Source organism: Ambystoma mexicanum, chromosome 1q (genome assembly GCF_040938575.1).
Source record: "Ambystoma mexicanum isolate Mex_15411 chromosome 1q, UKY_AmexF1_1, whole genome shotgun sequence".
In the NCBI taxonomy this organism is placed as follows: domain Eukaryota; kingdom Metazoa; phylum Chordata; class Amphibia; order Caudata; family Ambystomatidae; genus Ambystoma; species Ambystoma mexicanum.
The window spans coordinates 1,227,765,987-1,227,789,275 of NC_090922.1; the positions used below are offsets into that span (position 1 = coordinate 1,227,765,987).

Consider the following 23,289-nt stretch of genomic DNA (forward strand, 5'->3'; position numbering starts at 1 on the left):
ACTTATTTAAAGTGAGCCGCCTTTAGGTTGAGGAACATAAAGTTCTGATTTAAACTATTACACAATGAGAGTTGTGGGTACTATCGAATCTAACCAGGGACAGGTGCAATATGTGCATGCCTCTAAGCACATGGCAGGCTCTAGGCAATTCATCAACCTATCACAAGATATGGGGCAATATGAGGTTTATTCCCTTATAAAACGATCTACATTCAGCACATTGCTTGACAAGGCAACGTGGGAGGGATATGTAATTATACCAGTAACATCTATCTGACTCCCCTGATCAAACTCATTCATGGTCTTGGCATTCAAGTGTATGACTATGCTCAAAATAGCAGATGATTTTTAAATGAACTAGCCCAGAGCTAAACAATGTGGAACTGTCTGCTGGCTGTGAACAGATGCAAGGAACAGAACAGCTTGACAATGTATCCTAGCCAGCCAGCCAAGGTCTGGCCAACACAAATGCTAGCAGGCCCTGTCCCGGGTAAAGTGGCAACCTTGCTTCCTATTCTTCTCCCCTTTCTTATCAGAACATTGGGCCTCATTATGAGTTGGGCAGTACCCCGGCGGTAAATCCACCTGAATACCGGCCAAATGAATTACCTTTACTGCCACTTCTGCCGGATTACAAGTGGTAGTGACGGTGTAACTCCCCATTTAATTTGAGTGCGTTGGACTCAATGGAGCTTTTTTGGTGGAATTACTGCGGCGGATTTACTGCAGCGGTAATGCCACCGATTTCACTGATTTTTCGGCGGTGAGTTGGAGGATTTACCTCCACGATTTTCCTGGAGGCAAATCCTCCACTCCATGAGCAAACCCCTTATTTTGGAGTAGTGGTAAAGTTGGTGGTAACTTTACCACTTACCTCCAACCTCGTAATGAGGCATATTATGCCTGAACAGAATCGGTCCTGGAGACAACAGGAATCGGATATCCTTCTTTTGTTTAGTAGCAAGTGCCAATTTTTGCCCATTTGTTAAATCTAGTTAAAAAAAACTGATCACTTTGCTCTTTTTGTGTACCTCTTACAGCCCCTAGCTAGCTAATATCCACTCCTAAAGAAGAACCATTTGGCAGGATTTGTGTGCCCTGTGCTGTCTAACTATTTTGAACTACATATATCTGATGACATGGTTCACCAATCTGGAACTACAAATATTTCTTCATATCTGCATCAGTCAATTTCATGGTACCTAAGAAGATGACTACCAACATACAGCCAGCTCCAGTTTCTCCACAAACCTCTTGCCAAACATATATCAGATTTTCGTTGGGTGAAATTAACATATGGTGGCACACTCACTGATCCCTTTTCTAAAGGGATATTAATTAGGACAACCCGAAGCGCAATGTTACAAGCAACACCTTCTCGAAAGGAGTTATAAATAGGTTTGTTCACATAGGTCTCTTATGATAAGGATTCAAGAGACACTTTTGGAAAGGAGAAGGGGTTTGGCGTGTGTTGCCGAAAGCTCTGCCTGTGAGATAGAAGGGCGGCACAGCCTGTCCATTCATGCTGGGCAGCCTGAGTGGGGCACTTTATAAAAAAGAATAGTTTCATGAGCCAAAGTGGCAGCACTTTTTCATGCAAAACCCCATAAGAATGCAAATATCACATTAACCACATCATCACGATATATATCCTGAGTTTGCACATTCTCTAATGGAGCAGCAGAACTAGAATTAGCATCAGTTGATGACAAACCATTAAGAAAATCAATATCATTTATCATTTAATTGACAGCCGGATCATTCTACACATCTCCTCAAGATAGTTCAGGTGAGCGATGGGGCTATTCTGACTGTTCATAAATCACAATTGTGCTGACATTGGTTACGGGTGACCAGGCGAGGCCACACGTGAAGCCAATGGGAGTAGAAAGGGCCATGAATAGGTATCACAGAGGTGTGTGGGCTCGAAGAGCAGCTCTAGGATCTGATGGTGGCAATCAAGGCTGGTTCTGGGGCAGGGGCAAGGCGGTAGAAGTTCGCCGCTCCGGGAACCCAGAGCAGGCGGCCGCAGCAACAGGGCAGTTGGTCTAGGGCCGCCATTCTCCATGCAAGACCCTTGGCGCCAATGCCCTTGATGTACAACTCTGGACTTCATTAGGAGGTCAGCTGATTTTTTTACCCAGAATTCCTGCGACCACATGCGTTCATTCTGGGGATCAACTTCACCACAGCAACATCGGTAACGCAGTGCAAGATGCGGCTTTTCCAATTGTGTTATCCACTCTTGTTTTGCAGATGGAGAGTCATTGGCTACAGTAGCAAATCATGCCACTATTTTAGGACATAAGTGCCATAATTGACCCTTCTGTGCATCTGTGAATTATAATGGGTATCCAGTCATTTTTTCGACAGGAATACTGCTCACAAAAACTCATTGAATTATAGGGGCGGGGAGTGGGGGTTAAGGAGTTAAAATGGGTGGGCAGAGGCCTGGGGTAGGTAGATTAGTGTAGGGAAAGGAGGGGTTTGTGGGGATCCCCCCCAAAAAAAAAGTAATCAAATCAGTGAGCTTTTTTCAGCAGTATTCAGGCGAATGAAAAGTACTCTGGCAGAATTCCTGTTATAATGAGGGTGAGAAGGTGAGAATCAGTGTTGCCCACCCCCCCCCTTTTGGGAGTCTCAGGATAGATTAATTTCCCTGAAATGAAGGGAGGTGGTACTGTAGGCCTTCACTAGAGAAAAGCAATCTTTTAAACATATTTATGGGTAGAGGGAAGCATTTTTTCCTTATCCTTCTTTGGTGGAGGTGAAAATGATATGACTTTGTGGGTGGCACTTGATCTCCTAATGCGCCAGCATGTATCACAGTCCTGTTCCTCTGGAAATCGCATGCAGCTAATGTTGCATGGAGCCTTTATCAGGCAGCTGCAATAGAAACTGCTGACTGTTGTAACGTCACTGCCTCACTCAGAAGGCAGCCTGTATCATTTATCTACTTGTTTTTAACATCAATTTACTCTGACAACCCATTTCTGGGCTTCTGCTTCTGGAAATTACTAAGGGCCTGATTCTTGGAATTTTTTTCGCAGTGCAACTGCCAACAAGCACCCTGATTCACAGAGTGGCGCAAAGTGTATTTTTGCAGTGCAAAGGGACTTTGTACAAGTGCAAAGTTAGTGCAGTGTCACTTTGCACTGCAAAAATACACTGTGCACGCTCCATGAATCAGGGGGCCTGATTTATTTAAATGTTTGTGAGGTGCAAAATGACTTTGTACTGGTGCAAAGTGACTTTGCACTGACAACAGATACCCTGATTTACAGAACAGTGCAAAGTTTATTGTTGCAGTTCGACTTTGCACTTCAAAAATACACTTTGCTCTTTTTCTGTAAATCAGGGTGTTTGTTGAACTAGTGCAAAGTCACTTTGCACCGCGCTAAAAATTCCATGTATCAGGCCGTACATTTTAATGCCTGCTATTCACTCATGCATTTTTCTTTTCATATGTTAAAATGAAAACAAATGCATTTGGTGGGAATACGTATGCAATGGGATTCACTTATCTTAAAACAATATGGTACAATAGACTATAAGTTATTTATTTTTTCTTTGCCACGACCAAATGAATGGCCATAAGTTTTGTTTTGTCTTTTTTCTTTTTCTTTTTTTTGCCGGAGACATGCGTTTTAATATATTTGTTTATTTATGAGATAAGGGGATCTCTGGCACTGACCTCTGAATGGAAAAAGACCCCTTGTGAGTGTGTCTGCCACATGTGGGTTTTGTTAGCACGGCTACAAAGCAAAGTCGCTTAATGCACCTTAATTTTTATGGGGCAGCTGTGGACTTAAGGTTTATACGGGGGTGGAAAGCAGAAAAGGATCTCTCGTTTTAAAAGGAAACATGTTTTGCAAGCCATGATTCATTTTGGGGGCTATTAGTATGTCCCCTTTTTTCCTTTTTAATATTTAGTCAGATCTGCTGACTAGGATCCCCCAGCAGCAACGTCAGGCGGGTCATAAAGCACTGTAATTCACATCTTGAAGCAGTTCTACCATGTGGAACATTTTACTGCCGGGGGAAAAAGAAAACAGTCCCTTGAAATCCCCACATTTTGACTAATTAAATGCTGGCTGATTGCTAGTCAAACAAGATTCGTTCTCTTTTACCTTCGGTTTTCTAATCTTAAATATGTCAAGTCGTGCAAGTGTGGCAAGGTATGTGAGAGGGAGCGCCCAGGCGTTCATTTCAGCGCGCTTTCCTTACCTTTGTCAATTTCACTTGAAACGTTCCACAGTGAGGTAGGCATTAAATCAGCAGCGACTGTCAGCTCAGTTCCTGTGGAGGGAGAATAAAAGAAACACTTAATAAATGAATTTATAGACTGTTAGAGGCCCGCCTGATCCTTGCAAAGACACCACTGCATGAGTAAGATGGCTCAAGTCCTGGGGCTGCTCAAAGCTAATGGCCATGCACACACTTACACACACACACACACAAGGGTGCGTGCGTGCATACACGCACCTCTCAAGCCTGTACAATCACGCCGTCATACTACACAATGTGCACGTGTTCATGCATGTGAGACACATACACACACGAGTAAAACACGCACACACTCAAACCACACGATTCAAGCCTGTAAAACCAGACAGCACAACACGTACATTTGTACAAGCCCACTACACCCATACGCAAAGGCACACAAACATACAAACACACACAACTACATGTTCGCAGATACACATATACAGACACCCGCAGCACGGAAACACGTGCCTCACAAGTCACACAGACTCACAAATTGAACACCGACATCTCTCAAGACCGTGCAATCTCGCTCACAGACACCACAAAATGCACACTTGTACAAACATGTATCACATACACACACACACACACATATATATAAACACACACAGACAAACAAACCACACAACTCAAGCCTTTAAACTCACAGACAGCCCAAAACGTACACGTGCACATGCACACCACACTCATACGCAAAAGCACATAAACTTACAAACACAACCACATCCTTGTACATGCACACGCACTCACAAACCTGCACACATAGACACCCAAAACCAGGAAACACACGCCTCACAGGCACAACAAAACACAATTTAAACACAGACACAAAACACAGACAGGGACAGACACATGCATAAACACACACAAACTACACAATTGACTAATAAAAGCAAAACTCAATCTCATAAGTGCTGTCACATGTGCACTCACACCCACAAAGTTATACACTTGAAAGCAGATGAAGTTACAATCATCACCCCCTCAAATGAGAGTGTGGCTTATCTTCCCTGTCAAAACGAAAAGGGTGAATTCTTTCATATCAAATAGCTTTACATAAAACTCCATCTGACCTTGCGCCAAATACTTATTGGGTAATATACATAACGTTAATTGAAATAAGAAATACTATTGGCAAAAAGACAAAATTTAAGTCACCTAAAGTTTTCTCTAAAACATTGTCCGCCAACATTATGGCCAGATGACTCTGTGTCACTTAAGCACACATTACAAGCCCTGGGCGTTTTGTTTGCACATCGTTGCCATGGACTTTCACTGTGATTGCTAATGCCAGGGTGTTTTAGCTTGTCAATAAAGATCATTTCTGGAAAATGTGTGTCCATTGATATGGAGTCATCTGATTGACTGGGTTGGGCCCTAAGTAACTGAACTAATATACCCATCACAATCCTCTGTGTGTAAACTCAAAACGGTTTGGTCCTTCGTGGCTTCTTCTAATCGCCGATCCCATCAGTGCTGCCCATGGTCGGAAACAGACTTCAAACCTATAAAATCCCAGCAAACAGAGACCAAAGAGAGAAGAGGGCAGAGAGGCCAGCTCAGCCTTCAAATCAATTTCAAATCAATTTCAAGCCACCTGGACCGACTTAGACAGAGCACGTGACTCAAAAGCATCACCAACAGCTGCACACATTGGAACCCAACTCTAACAATGAAGTCCTTCCACAAAAGAGCTTAATGCACTGGTTTATGGTTATCTCCAAACACCTACGTACCTACGCACCTATATATTCTCTGTTTATTTGCATACTGCTTGCCAATCCTAACCTCACATCCCTCCGTCCATCCTCCCTTTTACCCTACCCCTTCTTTTCAGAAACCTCCTAACCTCAATCTCCTTCCTGACACCTTCTTTTTAAAAAGTTGTACATAATGGCAGATATCGGTAAATGCACTACAGACATTTTGAAATTCAGAAAATTGAAATCGTATCTTCCTTATATTTTTAGTTCGATGGTGTCTTTAGGATTTTAACGTTGGTTCCTCTCTTATCTCTCACCTTTTTGAAAACCCTGGACTATTTGAGCAATCCACACTTTTTCTTTATTCATCTTTCTTTCTTTTCCACCGTAAAATGATAACCCAATTATTTTGTCGGCCGAGACATCTAACATTGGCTTGACAAAAATATGACTTGTTGTTTTATCTAAAGTGTATTAGACCCAAAAAGCCAAAGTGATTTGGGCAAAGGCTTCATATAAATAATCATACGTGGAAAGACACTCTAAAGGCTTCGTTATATGCTAAACTGAAAACACATGGTGAAATTGACAGCATGTCATAGGAATCTAGTGCCAATCTTGCAATATCTTGCCAGAATTCCTATTCTCTGGCACATTACTGTTTTTATTGGAAACAAAAACGCAAGAACTGGAAGTATCCTAGTACTTCACAGCTGCATTCTGAGTGTGACAACTCCAAACAAATCCGCTGAGGATAGTGAGCTAACAACAGCGATTTAAGGGGATATCATGCTTCAAAACGCTTTATTTTAGGACAATACACATAATTTTTAGCATGAAAGGATTTTGTTTTATTTGTCAGGCACTTGAGGGCAAGGCAAAGCCATCACAAAGTGTCTCCTCAAACCCCATTCTTCAACACGCACCCGAGGCTGGGATAGTGCTTCTTACAACCACAGTCAATTAATGGCGTTATCGGCAAGAAATGGGGTGCATATTTAATTTGTGATCTCACGCATTCAATGCCGCAGAGACATCAGAAGAGCTCCTATTCAGCAAAAGACAGTCCTAGACGGTCTAGACTCGACTCGAAGTCGGGAAACCTGAAATCTTCTCTAGGTGCAAAGACCAAACGCTCGTTTAAGTTAGAACAGCTCCTTGATAATAAGCAATATATTATCTTAAATCAAGGCTACGTGCTTTACCTATTTCAATGTATTCTGACCTTGAGGCTTCTGAGAACCGACAACATCCCACTGGTTGAGCCAATCCACGAAGGGGCAAAAGCTACTGCATACCTTCATGTATCCTCTTCTCTGGTAAAGACCATGATCCTGGATGCAGCTGAATACTTCTTGAAGCTGGGTTTCGATCTTCTAGAAGTAGCAGAAAATGGCCTACCCCCGTCTACGAGGGTGTCCCATGAGGACGCCAGGAATACAAGCACTAAAAGTTAAGTTTATTTTGAGTCTTCCCACTCTATGCCATCGCCGCAGATGACCCACGCATCCACAAACAAAGACAAACGGATGAAAGAAATAGCAATTTCCTTTCCATTCGAACCGTCAGCCTGCTCACGGGAGAGTTTGCGCTCCGTTTATCACAAACAACCTCTGGAGCAGGGAACGTCTTTATACAAAACAATCTACAAAGATCCACTGGGCATAGGGAGATTCCTGCATGGACCCCTGGATAAAATCCAGTGACCCATCCTGCAAGCTCCAAAGTCTGACAACTACTCGTCCAAACCACACTCAAAGCAGGCCCCCCTCTCGCAACTCTGGTCCTGGATCCCGAAGGCGCTTACGATTAACATGAAGAAATAGCAATGCGCCAGTCTCCTTAGGTCCACATCGGATCCTTCAATTAATCAACCTATTCATGTAAAAGAGACGCTGACTTTGGGGTCCTGGAACACTCTGGGCTTTCACCATCTGACTAAGGAGGGCGGCCTAAACTTAGGCCTTTTTTATATACTCTGCATCCAGGAATCCTGGATGATGGCAAAACCAACAATGGACGGATACGACATAGTGTTTGTCCCAGCAAAAAAGGGACTCAGAGTCGACCATTTTTAGGCATCATAACAGCGATACGCTCAGGCAGTGGGCTGCACTTTCAGAAAACGTTGATCACAACCACACACCTACTGGTCATGTTACTTCGATGGGACCAACGTACAGTTGAAGACTCATCGCCCTAGTCAACGCTGTTGATTGTTATGAATACTTACTGGAACCCTCAGGCGATGGACGACACGACCTTTCTCTTGATGAATGAACAAGCGATCGACGAGGCCCTCATAGAATATCAGGCCGCAAACGTGATAATATGTGGGGACCTCAACGCCATATGTTGCCCGCAAGACGACTCGTCCGTTCAACAGACATTTTCATCGCACAGAGAAGAAAGAGGCAAAATGTGGACCTCCTTAATGTCTTCAAGAGACCTTCTGAATGCTGGTGACTTGTTCCCGAGGCTAAATCGAGCTCCCACCTGGGCGAGAGACACTTCCCACGCCAACTTTGACTACATCTTTCTAACCAGATCTTTAGCTGTACATGCGGTGTCATTTGAAGTATTGAAATCTACTGACAGTGATCACAATTTACTGACCTTTACGTGGAAATCACGTCCCGCACGAAAACTCTTTATGCAAAACCAAACTGTCTGTCAGATCACTAACGGCTATAACAACGCACTACTTAAAGGGATCTGAGGATCACAGTTTCGACTGTTGTGCCAGCACCCCCAGATTATCAGCCCCTACTGGTCCCTTATATATCCGCTGCTAAAAAGACCAAAACCCCTTCGAACTCGCTTAGCCACGCATATTGTGAGACTCTGGTTGGGAAACGCTGAGACCTGAGGAAATTGAAGCGGCTTGCCCGAACACACCCGTCACCAGCCAATTTAGAACAACTAGGTACTGCTGAAAGATCATACAAATCTTGGGTTAGACACCACCGCCTAAACCTCTACCAACAGGACGCGGAAGAAATGTTGAGAAACGTTTGTGGTCATAATCCCCATGAATTTAGGGCCCTACTCAGATCTGCAGATCGATCCGTCGAGGACGCTCCGTCCAATAACATCGGCGAGGAGACTTGGATGAATTTTTTCAAATTACTTTTCCAACGGACCGCCTTACCATCAGTGCCAGAGGAAAAATTCCAACCAGGACACTGGGTCGATTTGAGCGCCAAAGAAGATATAATAGAGGTCATAGGCAGATTGAAACCATCCAGAGCCCTGGGCCCAGAAGGCATCACCAATGTGGACCTTAAAAAGTACCCAGAGGAATGGGCGGCGCTTCAAAAGATGCGCAGAAGCAAAGTCGTAACAGCGATACGCTCAGGCAGTGGGCTGCACTTTCAGAAAACGTTGATCACAACCACACACCACGTCTATTTTGGCCCCTATATTCAAGAAGGGATGTAAAGAGGAGCCAAGAAACTATCGCCCTATTGCGTTACTCGACGTGATCGGTAAAGTCTTTGGAGCCCTCTTATTAAAACACTTCCAGCTATGGGCTAAAAACGCCCCATGTGCAGATCCTTTTTAAACTGGATTCACCAAAATAATCGGGACCACAGCGAATATCATGCTCATGAGCACCCTAAAGAGTAAAATCATTGACGGGGTTCCTCGAGTTTTCGTGGCCTTCATTGACCTGGCTCAAGCATTTGACCAGGTCAATAGAGAGATTCTGTGGAAGAAATTAAAAGAGTGGAACTGTCCTCCTGACTTCCTCCAACCTATTCGCGCTCTCCATGAAAACACCAGACTGAGAGTGTGGCTAAACCAAGCTGGTCTGTTATCTGACAAAATTCAGGTAGAAAGAGGAGTCAAGCAGGGCTGTCCACTAGCCCTGGCCCTTTTTATAGCATACATGGGCGATTTCAAGGACTGTGAGTGTGCCATCAGATCCTTTCCACCTTCCATGGGCTTGATCTAAATCACCCGCCTGTTGTACGCTGACGATCTGATTCTAATGGATCACACCCCTATTGGCCTTCAACGCCAACTTGACAACCTGGCTGCTTATATTAACGGAAATGACCTGCAAATCAACGTTTCAAAAACAAAGGTCCTAGTTATGGAAAAAACACAAAAGTGAAAGGAACACTTGAACTGGTTCCTTGAAGGCTCGGTACTTGAAAAGGTACAACACTTCAAATACCTTGGTGTGACCCTTGACAGTTCAGGTACAAACATAGCAATGCAACAAACCCTTCTGGAAAAATCAAGAAAAATTTCTGCCCAAGCCCGGGCTTTGGACAACAAGTAAGGCCGATTCTCCTTGATCCCGATGATCTAAGGTGGTTCCATCCCTAACTTATGCCATGGAGGCCTTGCCCCAAATACCTGGGAAGCTATGGATCAGGTTGGAAGGCTACTTCTGGCGAACCGTTCCTGTTCTCCCCAAATCTACATCAATGATTCTAATCAGACGGGAACTCGGCCTCCTCTCACTGGAAGCGAATATTTGAAGAAACAGTATGATGCTTTACAGGAAAACCCTGCTGCCCGACTGTCCAAACATCCTAAGCATGATCAGAGTAGAAACCGTGGGCTCCCGATGCAGTATGCTGAAAACATGGGCAAACACCTACAAAGCAAAGTTGGATGAAATTCAATCATCTGAGGCCGAGTTAATCCAAAATCCGATGAAGATCAAAAGGAAGATGGAGGAACTTGACTGGATAAAGACTTTGGGTAGTGCCGCTGAGTATAAATCGACCAGTCACCTTGCTCCACAGCTGAGGAAACTAAACTCAGTTCCAAACTACCTAGAAAAATGTCCTAGTAAATCAGTGAGGAACACCTTTATGAGGGCCCGTCTAAATCTACTTGAAATCAATGAGATCTTGGTAGAGGCCTAACCAACTCAAATAAATGTCGCTTTTGTCAAAAAGACGAAGAAACTGAAACAATACGGCATCTGCTCCTCAACTGCCTGGGAACTAAGGCCATAGGTTTGAAATACCTGCAGGGGCACCTGTCCGCCTCTTACACCCAGGACAAACAAATGTGGTGTGAGAGACTCCTCCCTCTCCTTCACCCCTCACATCTTGGACCTTGTCAAGAAGGCCCACTTCCAGTTTCATCTCCTTAGAAGCATTCTCCCTTTCCTCACCTTTTCCCAGAAGCTCGACGTTTCCAGAGATCTGGTCCTCTCTAGGCTGGACTATTGCAACAGCCTCTTCCTCAAGCTTCCCCTTTCACCCCTTCAGCTAATCCAAAATAGGGCTGCAAGACTTATCCTTGACCTCAAACCCAGGGAGCGTATCTCTACAGCCCTAATATCTCTCCACTGGCTCCTGGTGGCCACGAGGATCAAATTCAAGACCCTCTGCAACATCCACAAGGCTTTCTGGGGTCTGGGACCACACAATCTCCAACTTTCTCTCCCTTAATACCTCCGTCATAGAGCCTTCCGCTCCTCTAACTCCAAACTCTTGGCTTGTGAAACGCTTCTCCAAGCAGAGAGTGGGGGATGGGGGGGCAGGCATCTCTCTTTGGCTGTTGCCTCTCTTTGGAACAGCCTCCCTGTCCCTCTCAGACTTGAGCCGGACCTCATTAAGATCTGGAAACTTCTCAAAACTCTACTTTTCTCTACTTCCTTCCCTCTCTCCCTTCCCTGCTAATCACCCCACTGCCACTGAGACTGGCGGCCTGGACCTTCATGAATCCCACACGTACTAGGCCGCTGCCCAGTTGATTCCAGCACCACCCCCGCCCCCAGCACTGCCCTTGTGGTCCCCCTATTAGGCGGCTGTGCATCCCACCTGTGGGATTCCCCACCCTAGCACTTATCCAGCGGTTCATCTGCTTGCACCCTCGGGACTTTCCTCCCAGGCTCTCACCAGCACTTACACATACCATCCACCCCTCCTCCTTTGCCCTTTTGCTGCACTTCCCTTCACAGCACTTGCACGTCCAAATGTCACAAGGCCTAGTAGGAACACGATTGCATACTTCGTCTTTTGCCATTATGTATATTTTACTCCCCTTGTTCCCTCACCACTTTGGCTTGTGGTGCCTTGAAGCAGTACTTTATTGTACAGGCGCCTAACAAATGCTAAATGAATAAATAAGGAACAATGCTCTTTTGATCACAAAAAAACTTACAATAGATAAGAAATTAGATTTGATGGGAACCAATGAGCTTCTTACAATGGGTGAGTTTGAGGGACATTCTGACCAGGCTGTTGGGGTGGGGGAGTAAATGGAATAGTCATTGGACACAATAAATGGGTGGACATACATAGATTATTGGGAAATGTCAGATGAACATCATGAATAATAAAAAAAATGGGTCTGTTTAACCTACTGGCGATCACAGATTTGCAGAGAAGCGGGCGGTTACATCAGGTCATTTTGTCTAGGGATTGGACACGGAGATTCATTGCTTCACGGCACAGCAAAAAAATGTTTTCGAACCTTTTGTTTTCGGTCCTTTTGTTTCGACCCTATTGTATTTGGAACCTTTTGATTCAAACCTTTAACCTATAACCATCAGCTATAAGAGCCAGGAAGTTATTTAGACCTTGTGTTCACACATTCTGCATCATATTAATGTGGGAGGAGGATACACCGGAGCGGACCCAGCCAGCATCCCTGTTTAACGGACAACTTAGCAGTTGGCGCTGGCATTTTTTTATCAATTTCCACCTGCCGACAAAAATGACGTAGTAATCTGGGCAATGAGTGGCTTCCCATGTCATGATCTGCCCCTGTGATCCTCGCCATGCACACAAGGGCATGTAGCAGTGATAAGCAGTGGTTGCTGCCATGTGTTAACATGCCGGCCATCGTTACATGGGATCCCTATGGATTCCCTCTGATTTTTCCATAAGGATTCCCCAGTCTCACCAAAGTCTGAAATGGGCAGAGCCGCTGTCGGTTTCCCTGACTACAGGGAGAAGCGCAGAAAGCGGATTTGCTACCCCGAGCCGGCTGTGTCTAGGGTACCTGATACAACATTGCTCTGAGGTAGAGGAGGAATATGCAGAGAGTGTATCTCTACTTGTTTCACCACCTCCGGACCATATTCCAGGCCCTACAAAATAAAACCAGAATTCTTATCAGGATTGCATTTTCCAATGGTTTCAATCCAATTCGATGATCTGTTTCGGAAATCTATAGGATTGGACCCCTTTTTGATCTGGATGATAAATGGCGTTGATGGAGTGAACATGCAGATGGTAACGCTCCATGTTTCTCCACCCTGGATCCATTGTGTCGGGTTCCACAAACGCAGCAGAGAACGCAACAGTAAATCCACACTCGGTGCAGGGAAACCAGCAGTGTGCCGGTGATGCTGGTGGAGAAGGGTCCCAGTGCATTCCACCTGCCTTTGAGTGCCGGTGATGCTGGTGGAGAAGGGTCCCAGTGCATTCCACCTGCCTTTTTCAGGCTCAAAGGATCACGTAAATGGAGACCACTATATTTTTACACGGCAGTCGCCATTACTGATCACCAGCCTGCACATATGTGCATAGTGGTCCTCACAGTGCATTTTCTGACTGGAGAAGATAATTGCATGGGAAACTGGAGCCCTCGCCCCCCTAGTTCCTATACCATTATCTGCCCCTGGTGAAAAATTACGGTAATTTGGCAAAACAGAGGAAGCAGCCATAGATGCAGTCTGCGTCAGCCTTGCTGGAATTATTTACTGGCCTGAAGAAAATTTGCAGCGAAGTGTGTTGAACTCAGACGAAATGTTGATGCATGTATATATTTATTCAATAGTCGTTTTACACTGTGCCACAGACAGACATATACGATTCTAAACACCATAGACAGTAGGTGCTATGAATAGAAAAGGTGGGGAAAGGCAAGAGGGTTGTGAGGGTGTGATAAGTATCATTTGAAGGCAGGATAGCTGCTACACCATGTACACTAGAAGCCTTACTCCTTATTTAATGTTTGAGCAGATACTAGGGTGTCAGTAAGATTTGTCAGCAGCACCACGCAGAATGAGTTCCCATTCATTATCCAGTCATTTGAATGAAAAGGTTGGAGGGCACTAGGTTTACTTACCTTGGTCGATTACAAGTCGAGGAGTCCCTGCCCACAGATGCCAACTGGGAGAGATCCCGGATGGGAGAATGTTGAGGCAGCTACAGTAACTTGCCCGTCAAGGGAGGCTTTCTTTCTGTGCCAGGGCAGGTGTCAAGGTCAGAGGGAGATGGGGGGTACGTGGGGAGGTGGGAGGAGAGAACAGAAGCAGGCTGGAGGGGGGGCTCATGCTGGTGAAACCAGTGCAGAGGATGTGGTGAGGTGGTATGGGGTGGGGGGTGAAATCACCATTCATACAACCATACTGGGGAGTGTGGTGGGGTAGAGGTTCATGGGAGGACCCTCCCATTAAGCAGAGAAGTTGAAAGACACAGGGAGAGGGGACATGTTGCCAGTAGAATGTGGAAATGGCGAGGGCAACCATAATCAGTCAAAATGGATTCTCACAAAGGGGGTTTGGTAGGGGACTGATCGATACAACGCATACAACTGGCGCTTCTTCTGAGGACATGTGGAATGCTGTGCTGTTTGAGAGGCAATGGAGCTGCGCCTTTCCGCGCCCTTCCTGCCATTGGCCTTCTGGAAAGAGAGCGAATCCTAGCATGACATGGCACTGGCCCATTACCCCGCCCAAACAAATGCCCATTGTCTGCGGCCATGACGGCTGATTTGTTTCAGATGCCAGGCAGACGCAATATCATAATAGCCGCGGGGCTTTTGGACTACGCTTGGAGAATCCGTTAGTTCAACTTCTGTGGAGTTTCAGAAAAGCTTTGAAATGTGGGATGAACGGGGCATTCTCATGGACTCTTAGATAGGAAACATATTACATGAAACACGTCTGTTGGTGAAAAGCAGAGAAGTAGGGCAGGTTTTCGAAAACACGGCCCACGAAAAACAAAGCGGCGGGGGTGTTAGGTTTTCTGATGTGGGCCTTCAAAAGACAGCTATCCATTCTGAGAAGTTTCCTTCAACACTAACACAAACGCAATGTTAAACTGTAACTATCAGGGGTGTGTTGACATGCGCACTGCCTAGACTACCCCCTACCGGACATTGTAAGTCCTGGGCTTTAAGGGGGGTAAGAAATCGAGGGGGGGCCCTCATTTGGGGGCGTGGCTTGTGGGAGGGGCGTGGCCTAAAAAGTACGCAAATCGTAGGGTATACACACATATATATATAAATGTTATATATTTGTGTGCGTACCTTACTATGGTTTGTGTACTATGCAAGCCAAAGTAACATATTTCTATGTTTAGAAAAGATGGCTTGCATAGTACACAAACATTTATATATATTTGTGTGTATACCCTACGGTTTGACTAGTTTTAAGGCCATCTTTTTTAAACATTTCGGGTTTATAAAAGATGGCTTTGAAAGTACACAATTCAAGCCATCTTTTATAAAGCTTTGACTACGGACAAAATTGTCCGTCGGCAAAGCTTTATAAAAGATGGCTTGAAATGTGTACTTTCAAAGCCATCTTTCATAAACCTCGAAAAATGTCGAGGAATCCCCAGGTTCGCCGAGGGTTAAAGGCGACCTGGGGAAACAAAGGGACAGTAACTGCCTCTGGTGAACTCTCGCGCGAGGGGTCACCAGAGGCAGTTACTATGAGTGACGGAAGTGGCAGCCAGTCACAGCGTCGCTGTGGCTGGCTGCCACTTCTGTCAGCCGCGACGGGATAATGCATCCCGCGATTCCCGGCAATGTTGCGGTAGGACGGGGCCCCGGCAGGGCCCCGGCTCAGTCCCACTTTTTGGAGACTGCCGGGGCCCAGCCCCGGCAGGCCCCGGCCCACTTTAAGCATTGTGTAAGGCTACTACAAGTCAGCAAGTACTCTGGTAAGAGATAGAGCAACGAGGCTGAAAGCGAGTTCCTTTATTTGAAAGCCATCTTCCTGATCTAGTGGTAGCATGCAGCTCGATTGCTACTCTCTAGTCCTCAATCCCAGAAGTCATCTAAATAAACATTCTACCTTAAATGTCCCTTTACTTGTCAACTCGCTAAAGTGACTTGATAGAGAACATCTGAAAATCTAGTTGTTGATTTGTATTATTATTACGGTATATATTGAGAGCGGATCTAGCATTGAGAAGTACGGAGCACTTTGCAGAGTTATACGACAGTACAGATGTATAACAGAGCGCTTTTCAGAGGTAACAAAAGAACAGATATACAGCAGGGGTAGGATACAGAGGGGCAGAGAGGAAGTGTACAGCTGTACAGGGTGCCAGGAAGGAGAGGGGTGGATGACATCTAGAAAGTCAGGTGGAATGGGGGAGCGACGTGATGGCCTAGGTGTTGAGGAGGAGTGACTCCTTTGAGAGGTGGCTCTTGAGTTCTTTTCTGAATTGTAGGAGCATGAGGGTGAGTCTGAGGCTGATGGGGAGGAGGTTCCATAGTCTTGGGGCGTAGGCAGAGAATGCTTGTTTTTTGGTCCTTTCCTCATTGCAGTGGCTGATGTGAAGTCTACATGTGTCCTGGCTTCTGGTGGTGTGCTGTCCGCTAGAGAGGCTGAGTTTCTATGTGAGGTAGCTGGGTGACTTGAGGGTGACTGCCTTATTGATGATGCAGCAAGACTTAAAGGTGATTTGTGCATGCAATGGAAGCCAGTGAAGGTTGATGAGGGGCGGGGAGATGTGATTGTATCTGCGTAGACCCTTGATGAGGCATGTGGATGCGTGTAGGACACTTCTCAGGGACACAAGGGAGGACAATGGAAGCACAACGGGAGGCCTTTCGAGGAGGCCATTGCTCCCATACAGGTGGGATAGGACAAGTGATTCATTGATGGATCTAAAGCTGTCCGGACGGAGGAAGGACTTGATTTTCCGCATGAGGGCGTGTTGATACCAAGCTGTCTGAGTTTTCTTAGAGATGTGTTTCTTGAAGGAGAGGTGTTTGTCGATGTGGACCACAAGGGTCTTGGTGCAGTAGGTGAGCTCGGGTGTGAAGCCCTCATGGTTCATGGTTGATAGCCAGGTCTGTATGTCTGGGTGTTCGGTGTTGGTGAGGAGTAGTGATTTGGTTTCAGAGGGATTGAGCTTCAGTTATGCACTGGACATGTAAGACCGGATCAGCATTAGGCAGGTTTGGAGCCTGTGAATGTTCTTGATGGATTGGATCTTGAGGTATAGCTGTATGTCATTGGCATATTGGTGGATGTGGATGTTGTTTGTGGCTAAAAGAGCTCGCAGCAGCTCCATGTATATATAGATTGAGGATTACTGGGGAGTGGATGAAACCCTGTGGGACTCTGCAGGTAACATGTAGCATTGGCGATCTAGAAGAGTTCATGTGAGGAAACTTCTGGCGGTTGGTGTGGTAGGACTTAAACCAGCATAGGACACGGATTCTGGTCCCCATGTGCCAATGTAGGGTGTCCGTGAGCACCTGGTAGTCTACTGTGTTGAAAGCGATCGAGAGGTTGAGTAAAACCAGGAGGGAGGGGTGGCCCTTCTCAAGGATGTTGAGGGCATTGGTGACCACCTGTATGGTTGCCGTCTCCATGCTGCATCTGGGTCTGTACCCCTATTGGTAGGTTTGGAGGTGATTGCTGGTTTACATGTGTTGCTGCAGATACACGGCTACCCCGTTCTCGATTATCTTACATAGGAAGGGAAGATGGGTGATGGGGCATTAGTTACCTAAGTTGTTGGGATCCATAGTGGGTTTCTTTAGTAGAGGGGGGATTTTTCCTGTCTTTAAGGTCGATGGGAAGATGCCTTGAGTTATGGAGCTGTTGATGATTTCCAGGTATGGAAGAAGAGCTTCTGTAGGGGTGGTCTTGAGGATGGATGCTGGGAGGATGTCGTCGGTATACGATGTGGCTTTGAGGGCAGCAAGGGTTTAGGTCCTATGTAGAGCAAGGCTCAAGGGTACACGCGGGTGAACGGAGTCCCCCACTTTTTTCAGAGGGCACCTTGATATGCTAATTTCTGGTGATGCCACATTCAATTGGTATGTTAATGAGTCCCCCACTTTTTTTTTAGGACTTGACCCCTTCTGTAGAGTGTGTCTTGAATGTTGTCCAGGGTGTGGAGATTTCATGGGGAGGGGCATGAGGTGGGTCTGTGGATGCAGAGTTGGTGTCTATGTGCTGTTGAATCTTGCTGATTTTGTCGATGAAGAAGGTGTTGATGGCGGTGGATTATTCGATGGAGTGTTGCATGGCAGGGTCGGGTAGCGGGTTGATGCAGCGCCTGACCACTTTGAAGAGGTCTCTGATTTTGTTGTCAGCTTTTGCTGTGGTGTTCTGATAGTAGGAGGACTTGGCTGTGTTGATCAGTTGTCCGCGGGTTGCTCGAAGTCCCTTGAGGAGCGCCAGATTGGATGTAATCCTGTGTTGGTGCCAGATGTTCTCTTGTTTCCTGATGACTCTTTTGCTGTTGTTAAGTTCTTGCGTGTAACAGGGTGCTGATGGTTTCAGTTTGCAGGTGCATTGTTTCAGATGCACATGTCGGTTGATGGAGGCTAAGGGGGTGCCGTTGAATGCTTCCAGTATAGAGTCGCAGTTTGGTTGAGGATGTTCAGTCCATGTGAGGGGGGAGGTTGGTGAGGTCTTCCATAAGGGCTTACACCAGGAAGTTCTGGAAGGACCTGAAGGTTTGTCTGATGGGTTTCTGCTGGCAGTGCTTGATTCGGGTGGTGTGCAGGATGTTGAAAGGCACAGCTAGTTGGTCAGACCAATGAAGCTGGAGAGGAGAGCTGTAGTAGAGGGAAGTCAGTACAGTGATGATTAGGTCGAGGATGTTACCTTTCTCGTGGGTTGGGTCTTTTGTGTGCTGTACAAGGCTGAGGGTGTCGCAAAAGCCAAGGAGAGCTTCCTTTATCGGTTTGGTGGTCTTGTTGCCAGCAAAGTTGAAGTCACCATGGAAGATGTTGTTGGTGTGCGTGAGCGACAAAGTGGTGACCAAGTCAGTGAAGTCTCAAATGGAGGTAGTGTTGGATTTGGGTGGTCTGTAGATGGAAGTTGACTGTGTTCATCAGGGATAGCTGGAAGAGTCAGGAGAGGACTCCGAAGGAGTCAATGTTGTCAACGTCAAGTCTGGTGCAGTGCCAAAAGGTCTTGTGGAGGACTGCGAGGACTTTGCCTGTCTTGTTCGGGCGGTCTCTGTTTTGGATGTTGTAGCCATCGGGGACAAAGAAGTCTAGGATGTGGGCGTAGGTGGGTGTCAGACATGTCTCGGTGATGAAGATGACATCAAGTTAGTGTGTGTGTAGTGATGAAGTCAGTGATATCTGCTGCATGGGTTATAGCTTTGCGGCTGTTGGTGAGCATCGCCTTCCGTGTTGTGGACGGTGAGGGGTTGCTGATGGACTTGAGGCTGATGTGGTTGAGGTACATGCCTTAGAGGTGGGGCGATGTCATTGGTGTTGGTGTTGCCTGGTGTTGGTGGGGAATGCCTGTGGGGAAGGAGGGAGAAAACACATGTTGGTGCATGCTTACATCTGAGCAGGGGTTTGGGTCCTGGGTCCTCTCGATTCGAAAAGGTCCAAATAGGAATTGCCCTTTTCTTCATCTGCCCTTCACTTCAGACGCCCAGGCGAGGGGTGCCCTTGATCTAAGAGTGAAGAGCAGGAAGGAAGAGGCAGGACTTAGAGGGTGGGTGGGGTTTCAATATTTTAGTGGCAACTGAAATTTTGTGTGTCGATAGAATAGTGGACAGGCCATTGCAATAGGTATTGTGACATCACAAGTCAACCGTAATAAGAGTGGGGATGCAACGTTCTCATTACAGCTGTTGCCCAGGGGAACCAATCCCCCATCTGTCCCCACTTGTACGCCTCTCTCTTTTGCCTTGTACCTATTTTTTGCTAAAGGTTTCTTTGTATATGTGTTGCTGATGTATTGCTTTGAATCATGGATATTATCCATGCAGAATGTAAAGAAAATGCAATATTTGTACATTGGTAGCTTGTGTTGCGAATCGTAATGTAATCATCCCATGCTGTAATGGAATAACAATAAGCTATGTTAAAAAAACATGTTAAGTACAGACCTTTATGCTGATTTTACAGCTGTGTATTTTATATAAATGTATTTCCAAATTCCAGCTTTATTTTTTGGGGTACATGCGAGCAATGCAAGATGTCAGAATGTTAAGGTAATTTGTGTTTTCTCTCTGTCTCTCTCTCTCTGTCTCTCTCTCTCTTTCTGCCTCTCTCTCTCTCTCTCTCTCAAGAATAATTTGTCAACTTAATGAATAGTAAAAAGAAGTCATGCTTTCGACATATACACAATAGATAAAAACTATTTAAAAAAAGGGGATTATTTGCAAAGCTTCTTGTCGTTCTGAAGACCTGAATGGGTTGTAGTGTTAAGGTGGGTCCAAAGGTGCAGCCACCCCCTACACTCGGGCCCTTTTCTCAGCAGACATTTCTTGCTTTTCTCTTTGAGCATCTGATCAAGATACTAAATGAGTTCATTGTTGCTCTTCTAGATAGCAGCCACAATGCTAATGTGCCACTAGGAAATGAAATGGGCAATGGCCAAAGTGAAAAAGACCCTCAGATGAATTTAAATGCATCGCAAAGTGTGGTCCAACTATGGAATTCGACACTGCTGTGATCACATAAAGTATTTTCTTTTCTTTTAAAGCTTGGAACCTGGAGGAGTCAGGAAGGCTGTCCTTTGTCTTCCTAAAACATACAATGATACAAACATAGGTTTTACTGAATTTGGACTAGACATAAAAAAGCCTGTTGGCACCCAATTGGGGGTTTCAGGGTCAAGCAATTGGTGCTACGTCTAAAATGTACTGACCTCCCGTTTTCCCATTGCAAATCCCATACCCACACACGTTTTCATTTTACCATGCGTGCTCGGTAAAAATGAAAAACCGAGCCAGTTCTCAGTCCCCGCTCCATAAGGGTGCCTCTAAAAATAAATGGTCAAATAGAGCTCCCAGGTCATATGCCCCTTGCTCTTCGGTCAGAGACTGTGCCTCTATATAGGCCAAGGCACATTCTCTCGCATCCGTTCTAAGAATCTATCCCTGTGGAAATCTAGGGGTACAGGTGACACATTGTATCTTTTAAGGAGGGCATTGGTGGATGGCGAATTATTTAATTGGAGGGACATAAACATTTCTCATGAATATGTGGGAGTGAGCAAGTACAGTGAAGGAGCCCAAACAAAACAAGGGAGTTTTGGGGGGTTCTCCAGGAGTACAATTTTACAATGATGGGTTAAAATGGTACATTTTACAGCACAATTCCTGTTCGAAGTTGCAGGAAATGTCAAGCAGTTTAAAATCACTGTTGTAGTGCAACACATGAAAAAAAAACAATAGATGAAAGGGAGCATCTCTCAGATTTTTTATTTTTCAAGGCATTTTCATAATGCATTTCCCCACATCATAAGAGTGTATACTGCTCATAAAGAAATGATTTCCATTCTGGCTGTGCCCACATATGTCCATACTGGCTGCACCAATGTATGGTGCAGTCACACATACAAAACCTCATGCTTCTTTGCCCATAACTCAAGTAATCATACTATAAGAAAACATATCCATGCTGGCTCTGACAATATATGTCAATATCCCCACACAATAACCTACTCCTGTTAGCTTTGTCATAATGCTAATTAGAAATGCCATGCTCCTGCAAGGAAATATGTCCCTACTCGCTGCACCAATGTAGGCAGTATGGCCACACAAGAACACTCTTCATGTCGGCTTTGCATATAATGCCAGTAAAAAAATGCAATGCCACTGTCAGAAAACATGTACATACTGGCTGCACTAATGTAGGCCAGAATGCCCACTTAAAAACACGCATAATGCTGGATTTGTCCATAATGGCAGTACAAAATACGTTACCACTGTAGGAAAAAATATCCATACTGGCTCCACAAATATAGGCTAATATTGCTCTTAATGCAAATTCAAATTCTGTGCCCTCTGTAACATGTAACATGTAAACATGCACACGAGGCCTGCACCAATGAATTTCCCCACACATAAGAGCCCTCCTCATGTTGGATTTGTCCCTAATGCCAGTACACATTGTCATGCCACTGTAAGAAAATAAATATGCCAATACCAGTTGTACCAATGTAGGCCACTGTGGCCACATAACAACCCTCATCCTGTTGGCTTTGATCATAATTCCAATACAAAATGCTATGCCCACTGTAAGAAACCATGTCCATATTGACTGCATCAATGTAGGCCAGTGTGGGCATGTAATAACCGTCATCATGTAGGCTTTGCCCATAATGCAGTAAAAATGCTGTGCCCACTGTAAGAAAACATGCACATGCTGCCTGCACTAATGAACCTCCTCCACAAATGAAAGAAAACTAAAAAGATGTTGGCTTTGCTCAAAATTATTGACAGTAAAAATGCAATACACACAATAAACAAATATGTCCATGCTAACTGCAATACTGTAGACCCTGTAATCCCTATACGTCGATGTAAGCACATTCATGGGGACTTGGCCCATAATGCCAGCAAAAACATATGCCTCAGTAAGAAAACATACCCATGCAGGTTACAAATGCATCAATGTATCCCTCCCAATCAGAGGCCTGGTTCCAGCTTGTTGTACACATGCAGACACATTTATTCATACAACCTACAGCCTAACTCATTCAAATGTGCAATCATACAACATAAACACTATCTCATCCACACATTCTCCAATGCAACATATTCACTAGCTCATTGGGATGTACATGATTATTTAGTTTCCAAAAATTTTGAAACTGCAAATTACGAATTCGAAATTTTCAAAAAGTCAATAATGAACATTACCCCCGCCTGGTATCCCCCCTCTCTCTCCATCTCCCTAGCCCTAATACTTACATACATACCTCAGGCGCCCAACTTACATTTTATCCTTCACCGCAGAACTCACCCGGCGATGCAAGTTCCACCTGCATCTGGAGGCGGGACTTCCACCGCAGGGTGCTTTTCTTTTTGTTTAAAAAAACAAATCTTTCTGTGTCCCCCGCTTTCCTTTTTATGGAACCGGGGGACATCTCCTTTTTTGAATGTGACATTCTTGTCTATTTCTTTTTTAATTTTAACATTTTTCTATGGATTCCAGCTCATTCACATGAGCACCCATACAGCATTCACTGCTCTCTCATTGACATGCATACCCAAACAGACAAATCCACACATGCACACAAACAGAATTTTTTTTTTATAAGTGCAGCCACACAAAATGGTCTTCTGGATCCTGCACACCACACAAGCAGGGAGAGCTTCCTAGTTCCTGTACATGTGTGGTAGAGGTGCAGCATCACCATCTCCCGCCCCGTGCCCTG

The 23,289-nt window shown here is 45.2% G+C and overlaps 1 protein-coding gene across 1 annotated transcript in view; it reads right to left on the reverse strand.

Moving 5' to 3' along the window:
- ROR1 (receptor tyrosine kinase like orphan receptor 1) overlaps positions 1-23,289 on the reverse strand; it is an 871,402-nt gene that overhangs the window by 306,942 nt on the left and 541,171 nt on the right. The window contains exon 2 of the mRNA XM_069641996.1: positions 4,228-4,299. Coding sequence (XP_069498097.1) covers positions 4,228-4,299 — 72 coding nt within the window. The remainder of the gene's footprint in view (positions 1-4,227; positions 4,300-23,289) is intronic.